Here is a 7931-nt window from a genome sequence, read left to right on the forward strand (position 1 = left end):
TTGAAATGTGTTATTAAAAATTACTTGACATAGTTATATCACTGATAATCAGCCCCCTCTTAACTTAATTTGAATAAAACCCCATATAATTTACAGGTATAAAAGATTTAAATTCTGCATGCCGAAACCGAACAGCAACAAAAAAAAAAAAAAAAAAAAAAAAAAAAAAACCAGCAGCCACATACTTAACTATGTGAATTACATTTTTACTTTATTCTTCATATTGGTCTTTTGATGTTGTCCATAAAAACTTAAGTCTTACGCTGAATCTATACATTTTGCTTTGAGACCAAAATATTGTCAAAAAATTACGTCTTGTAAGGCTATTTTATTTTTTTGCTTTGACGCCTTCCTGCGACAATGAGCGTCAATGAGGGATAAAAAAAATCAAAATCGAAAAATACCTTCAGCAAACGGCATGGTTATCTGGGCTTATCTTTTACCTGAGAGCTATCAAGCCCTTTGATTTATTAACGCAGTGGTCCTTGTTCTTTTATGGTAGTTAGCGTGACCATGTGAAGGGAAGTAAACAGGCGAAGAACACAAAACAGATAGACAAAACATCGTTATGTCAGGTGAAGCCATTATTTTGTCCTCTTTTCACTTCTTTCAAGGATTTGATTCTATACAAATCCTTATACAAATCATTGCTTCTTTGCAAATTTGGCATTTTACTCTTTTCGCACACTTACTGACTTAGCCAGGTTGTTGTTGTTGTTGTTGTTCTGTACATGTATCTTTCCTCCACTGTCTGGAGAACTGTAGTGTTGAATATGGTTACACAATACTTCATAAAATATATCATTTTCTGGCAGGTCAGAGACATAATAATATCAGAGACATATAATACAATTGTATTATATGTCTCTGATAATATATATATATATAATGTCTAAAATAGCAACAATCAACATCCAATCTATTTAGGCGTGGATCAGTGATTGTTGCATGACACAAGAATGTTATTCTGAGACAGATCTAGGGTCAAATTCAGCTAAATATCCAAATGTGTAAATACATCTATTGTTCAGTCCTTATTATAATGATATAGCCCCATCGGACGCAATTACGACTGGACACAATTACGAACGATTTCAAATGTTTGCCCTCTGAAATCATATTCAATTATGATAATTAATAAATGTTTCTATGTATAAAAACCCTATTAAAATTCCCTTGTTTTCATGATAATACAATTCATGTGCACTTGGTGAATGTTGATGACGATGACAAAATCATTCTGAAAATATCAAATGGACGACACTCTCGCCTGGAAATTATATTAAAAAAAACATTAAGGTAAGTGCATCTTGCCTTCTTTTGTTAATATATAGAAGGAAAAATATCTCCTGATTCTGTTCGTATGCGTGATGCCTTTTATCTTGCCCAAATAACCCCAAAATTGACGTTTTTTTCGACTCTTGTGACCCTATTTATTGTCAAAAGAAAATACGGTAACTTTATTGAAAAGTCCAGAGAACTCCGAATGAAATGTTGACCTATAAAAAAAAAATCATAGATGAATGATAGGTTCACCAACAAATTTTGGAGAAACTTGAATTTAGTGCTCCTTAAATGGAGGAACTTACATAAAAACAAAACAATTCCGAAATCTTTCCTTTACACATACGAGACATTTCGTCTGCAACCACTGCTGAAGTATTTGAAGTAAAATACAAACTTGCACATCTTATTTTCCTCTGGAAATGTGTTTGAGATTAGATTAATGTATGTTTTATCAATCTAGACTGTTGTCATTGTTTTTTTCTGCAATATATATTAATATAGCGCTGTTCGGAATTGCGTCCATATTTGGCTCACTTGACCCGTAAAACCAGGTCAAGCAAATCTTACTAAAGTATCCTAACGTGAATAGAAAATTATGTGGGATATGATGCAAAATGGAAAGCCTCCATGCATCTTAAATTATATGGAATAAACAATTCCAGAAAAGTAGTCTACATAAAAAAATATTAATCACAGTTCAAAAATAGTTCGTAATTGTGTCCAGTGAGGCTATGTATATATATAAACAAGTCTAAATTGAAAACAACCTTCAAACCAATAGATGTATTTACACTTGTATGCAAATTCGTCCGCCATTACGTAAAATCACACAGGTTCCCGTAAATTTTGACATCATAATTCAAAACATTTGACGTCACAATTAAAAAGTGATTGTTGCCTGACGTCAAAAGGTGATTCGAAGTAGATCTTAGGTAATTCGGAGGCAAAATATAGCTTAATACCAGAAGTGTAAATATGTTTATTGAAAACAACGTTCAAACCTATGATTGCGTTGGATAAAAACCGCAATTTTTATACATGTGCATGCAAAACAAATTTCTTGTTAGAGGGGTCTAAATACAGCACAAACAACATTTTCCAAAAGACAAAAAAAGTGAAAAAGTATATTTTAACAAAACGCATTTGACTAGCAGGTCGAAAAACGGATGTTCTTAAACCCTGCTGACTGCCATTGGCGATTGCCAAATAAACGGATCACCAGATGTAGTAAAATGGATCTTATTTATTAATTTTATACCAAACAGAAAACAATAAACTTGCGGAAAAGATGGTATACCGCAAACAAAAGTTGCAAAAATTAGTACACCATATCCGGATTTCGACAATTAATGTCTCTTCAGTGATGTTAGGAATTGAAACGGTATTTGGAAGGCCATAAAATTTACCTCAATTTAGGATAGACTCTTGAATTTTGAAGAGTCGAAAATAGGATGAACGGATCATATAAATCCGAAGGCGAATATAATACAAGCCCAAACGAAAAAATATATAAACAAGTCTAAATTGAAAACAATGTTCAAACCTATGATTGCGTTGGATAAAAACCACAATTTTTATATGTGTGCATGCAAAACAAATTTCTTGTTAGAGGGGTCTAAATACAGCACAAACAACATTTTCCAAAAGACCAAAAAAGTGAAAAAGTATATTTTAACAAAACGCATTTGACTAGCAGGTTGAACAACGGATGTTCTATATATATATATATATATATATATATATATATGTCTCTGGCCAGGTCAACTCAAGCCACAGGCACTAGACGTTCTATCAATATGACAATAATAATAAAATATGGTAAAGAGCTCTTTTTTTATATACATTGACACTATTTTCTTCCCATTGCCCATACTTTATTATTATTGATAGAACGTCGAGTGCCTGTGCTCTAGTCCAAATAATTATGATGTCTTGAAAGGCTCAAAGCAAAAAATAAAATAGCCTTTCAAGACTCATAATTATTTGGACTACCTATGCTCAAGCTGGCACATACACAATGTATTATATTTTAATGACTCTAATGTACAACCTACTTGTACTTTGTATGTATAGTGTACTGCTCAGTCTGCTACTAACTTCAAATTTTATATATACTGGGTCGGTGTATTATACCCCATGGAATGAAGATGTGGAGGATATAATGTGTATAACCCTTCTGTCCATTAAGCCTTGTGTCTGTCCATCATCGCTTTGTTGTCATCAGAATAGCGCCTATGTCAGATCATCTTCAAAATCAAAAAGGGGGAGATTACAAAGAGACGATAATTATTTAAAAAGTAAAGTCGAAAGACGTATTTTCACTTGTATGCAAAATTGTCTGTCAAACAAGTTCCCGTAAAATATTGCGTCACATTTAAAACATTTGACGTCATAAATAAAAAGTGATTGTTGCATGACACAAGAAAGTTATTCTGAGACAGATCTAGGGTCAAATTCAGCTAAATATCCAATTGTGTAAATCCACCTATTGTTCAGTCCTTATTATAATGATCCCTCTAATCATTTGATAATGGGTCCATACCCAAAGTTACCACAAAATACCAAAACAAAATCCACCAAAACATACAAAACATAGTGAAAGTCACACCAATACATCATCTTCTGATTGCTGCTTTTTCACAGAAAAAAAGTTACGTCACAAAGCAAATAACTTTAAGTCACAATGTTCTATGACATGTTTTCCCTGAAATGACCCAGGTGAAACAGGGCAGTTAATTCATAAAATTGAAATTGAAATCTCATGTTACACTGACCGTGTATTGTAATTTTTTGAAAAATTTGTGACATTGTTTAAATTGAATTATGTGAATTGTTTTAATGATGAATTAATTTGCTCTTCTAGCCATAAAGTACTCATCAATCAGGTCTGTTCATGCCAACAAAACATTTTATTTGTTTGAATACATCTATTTTTAAATACCTTATACAGTTGTATGGTTCATAAAAATTTAGGCTGTGATAAGCAATCTTTTCCAAGTATCATTTCCTTACACCTTTGTTAAACATGACACACTAGGACTTTTCAATGTTGCCTAAATGATTATCTTCAACTAGATGTAGTTCCCATCCCTTAAATTAGATACTTTACACAGTGTTTGGCTATAAGAACACCTACCTCTCTTACAAATATGTGCTTTGTTAACTTCTTGTATTACTTAATATTTCCAACTCACAATATACATATCAGAACTCAACAATTTTTGTGATAGAATATTTATAAAAAAAGTATAATAACTTTATTAACAAAAGTACAAAACTCCAAGTAGAATTCAAAACGGAAAGTCCCTTATCAAATGGCAAAATCAAAAGCTCAAACACATCAAACAAATGGAAAACAACTGTCATATTCCTGATTTGGTACATATCATTTTAGGTTTTTTGGTACATATATGCCATATATTTTGACCTCAAAGGAGGCCCTCATGGAGGTGTCCAAGTAATCACTTAATCACATATTTCCAATATAATCACATAATCATTAATTATTTTTTTAAATAAAATAATTAAATAATCAAAAATACAGTATTAGATTATCAAATAATCAAATAATCATGAAATATTTGGTCTGGTAATCAAATGATTAATATAAAAACTGCCAAGTAATCACATAATGAAAAACCCCATGAGGAGGCTCTCAAAGTAACCATGAATAAGAAGGATCTTCGGAATAAGGCTCGTCACATTCACATCATTTATTTAAACCAATATGATACTGTACTTCATTATCTAATCCAAATAGGCCCTTTAAAGAACACCTCATCCTTTACCATATAACTTTATTAATTGTGATTTCACCACGGTTTAATATAAAAAGTAACAGTGTTTAAATGAATATAGCTGTGATCAGTTATTTTATGCCAGAATCCAAACATTAAACATTCAATTTCGCTAAATTGGAGTAATTTTGAAATACATACTATTTCAGGTGTAACTTTTTTCTCAAATCTTTCTCATTTCAAGATAAGTTTTTGTTTTAGTATGCACCATGAAAAACAAAAAAGTTATACATGTGTACTTTAATTATTTTACATAAGAGGAATCTAGTATAAGATATAAAGATTTTTGATAATCTGTATTCTGATCATAAGAGTTTAACAAGGTCACACACATTTTTTAATTTTATTATAGGAAAGATTTAGGTATTTGGTTTTATTATTCTGATTTTATAATATATTATAAAATAGAATAGGTTTTAGATTGTGGATATATACATTTTCAATACACAAATTTTAACAATAAAATATTTTTCTTATTACTTACAGATGTTAGAAGATTAAGCCATATGAACAAAAGTTATTATCAGAATGCCCAATGATCAACTGTCTCTCCTTGATGCCATAGCAAGAAATGATGTAGAAACTGTTAACTTCTTTATTTTTGGACATCAGATCTGTCCAGACTTTGTTTTTAATGGCCGTAGTCCAGTAGTTGTAGCGGCAACTAATGGCAGAGAAGAAATACTTGATATTTTAATTCAAAGTAAATGTGATTTAAACTTACCTGATTTTACTGATGAAACTTGGAGAAAACATCCAATACACATTGCTGCAGCAAAAGGCTACCTAGGATTTGTGAAAAAGTTAGTGACCAATGGTGTAAATGTTAGTAGTTTGGATTTAGAAGAGAAAACAGCCCTGCACTGGGCAGCATCATTTGGTCATGTCAGTGTTATAGATTACTTGATCTCAGCCGGTGCTTCTGTCAATGCCTCTCAGGCAGATGGATTTACTCCATTACATTGTGCTGCAGCACTGGATCATGATGAGGCTTGTAAAATTATCATAGAGAATGATGCAGAACTGAATGCGATAGATGATGATGGATGGACTCCAGTACACCATGCAGCAGCCTATGGACATTTCTCTGTTGTTAAAACTTTACATGGAGCTGGAGCTTCATTATTATTGAAAACACCAATAAATGACAATACTTTACATATATCATCGTACACGTCTACAAAATATAAAGTTGACATTTTGAGATATCTAGTTCAATGCAAAGTTCCATTGAATGATAGAGATGGTTATGGCAATACAGCTTTACATATAGCATGTACACATAACCTTTATGACAATGCTAAATGTTTAATAGAGTTAGGGGCGGAGTTAGACACATGTAATGACCATGATGATTCTCCTCTTTTTAGTGCTGCATGTGCCTATGACAATCACAATATTGTATCTCTGTTGATAAAATCTGGGTACAACTGTAGTAAAGAAATGTGGATACATGAAGAACGATTTCTACTAGCACTAGCAAATGATTTTTCTCTTGTACCAACACTAAAATATTATGCATCATATCCGAGAACACTTCAGGAATTGTGTTTTTTTTGTGTATTAAGACATATGGGCCATCAGTCCAACTCTAAAATAAACAGTTTACCTATCCCTGAATCTTTAAAATTACAGTTAAAGGATATAATAAAATAATTTCAAGTGTTTCTTTATAGAACTTTTATTTATTTTAGAACATGCCATAATAGAAATACATGTATCTTTACGAAGAGAATTTGAGAAAGGAAGCTTTTATTTAGTTGGTCAGATTATGAAATTTTACACTATATATTAGAAAATGGTTTATGATGGTTTGTATTCAGAATTTTTACCACATGGAACACTCTTCCTCCACCTCGTTTTAATTCAAGGTGTCACCTCATCCTGGTCCTATTGGCAGACTGAGCTATTGCCATCACTTAGCATTCAACCCTTCATAAACTTCATATTTTCATCTTCTTCTCTGAAACCACCCATCCAATTTAAACAAATTTTGTAGGAATAATGTATGACAGTCTTCTACAAGCCAACCTCATAAGGCTTTGGACATATGAAAAACATTGCTGCCAGAGGCAGTCTTTGATTTCGAATAGCCATGGTTGAAAAATCTTCTCCTCAAAACTACTATGAAAAGTTATTTGAAACTGTTTGAGGTGGATGTTTGGATCATTTAATGTCAATTTGGTGGCACATACTTATTGTTGAAACCCTATGGAAAAGTACATTTTTATACTTTTGCGGTCATATATTGGTATCACGTCGTTGTCGTCCGAAGACACTTGGTTTCCGGACAATAACTTTAGTGTAAGTGAATAGAAATCTATGAAATTTAAACACAAGGTTTATAACCACAAAAGGAAGGTTGGGATTGATTTTGGGGGTTATGGTCCTAACAGTTTAAGAATTGGGGGCCAAAAAGAGGCCCAAATAAGCATCTATTTAGTTTCCAGACAATAACTTGTGTTTAAGTGTATGGATCTCTCTGAAATTATACACAAGTTTTTATATCACAAAGGGATGGTTAGGATTGGCTTTGGGGGGTTATGGCTCAAACCGTTTAGGAATTGGGGGCAAAAAAGGGGGGAAAAACAAGGGTTTCCTGGTTAATGTACAATTAAGACAATTTAAAAGCAGTGTAAGGGAGGTAATCCAAACACAAACAATGTTTTAAATTATGTATTAAGGAATGTTGTATTGTCTTGAGGTGATTAGCTGTCAATTTACTTTAAGAAGTTACTATTAAATTTATGATGATTAAGGAATGTTGATTTTAGCCATGGTTATGTAGAGGCTCCCGCAGGGTCAAAAACGACCTGCGACCTCCGGGCTTTTTAGAGGCGACTTCCG

The 7931-nt window shown here is 32.4% G+C and overlaps 1 protein-coding gene across 1 annotated transcript; it reads left to right on the forward strand.

Annotated features, from left to right (window-relative positions):
* The first annotated feature begins 487 nt into the window (after positions 1–487).
* On the forward strand, positions 488–6751 carry LOC127708963 (26S proteasome non-ATPase regulatory subunit 10-like). The gene is made up of 2 exons (XM_052214189.1): positions 488–575; positions 5571–6751. Exon 2 carries the CDS (start codon positions 5613–5615, stop codon positions 6738–6740), a length of 1128 nt encoding a protein of 375 aa, XP_052070149.1. The 5' UTR covers positions 488–575; positions 5571–5612; the 3' UTR covers positions 6741–6751.
* Positions 6752–7931: the final 1180 nt, after the last annotated feature.

Source organism: Mytilus californianus, unplaced genomic scaffold (genome assembly GCF_021869535.1).
Source record: "Mytilus californianus isolate M0D057914Y unplaced genomic scaffold, xbMytCali1.0.p SCAF_7, whole genome shotgun sequence".
Lineage (NCBI taxonomy): Eukaryota > Metazoa > Mollusca > Bivalvia > Mytilida > Mytilidae > Mytilus > Mytilus californianus.

Coding starts and splice junctions, on each gene's coding strand:
- LOC127708963 (XM_052214189.1), top strand. CDS start 5,613: ATGCCCAATGATCAACTGTCTCTCCTTGATGCCATAGCAAGAAATGAT.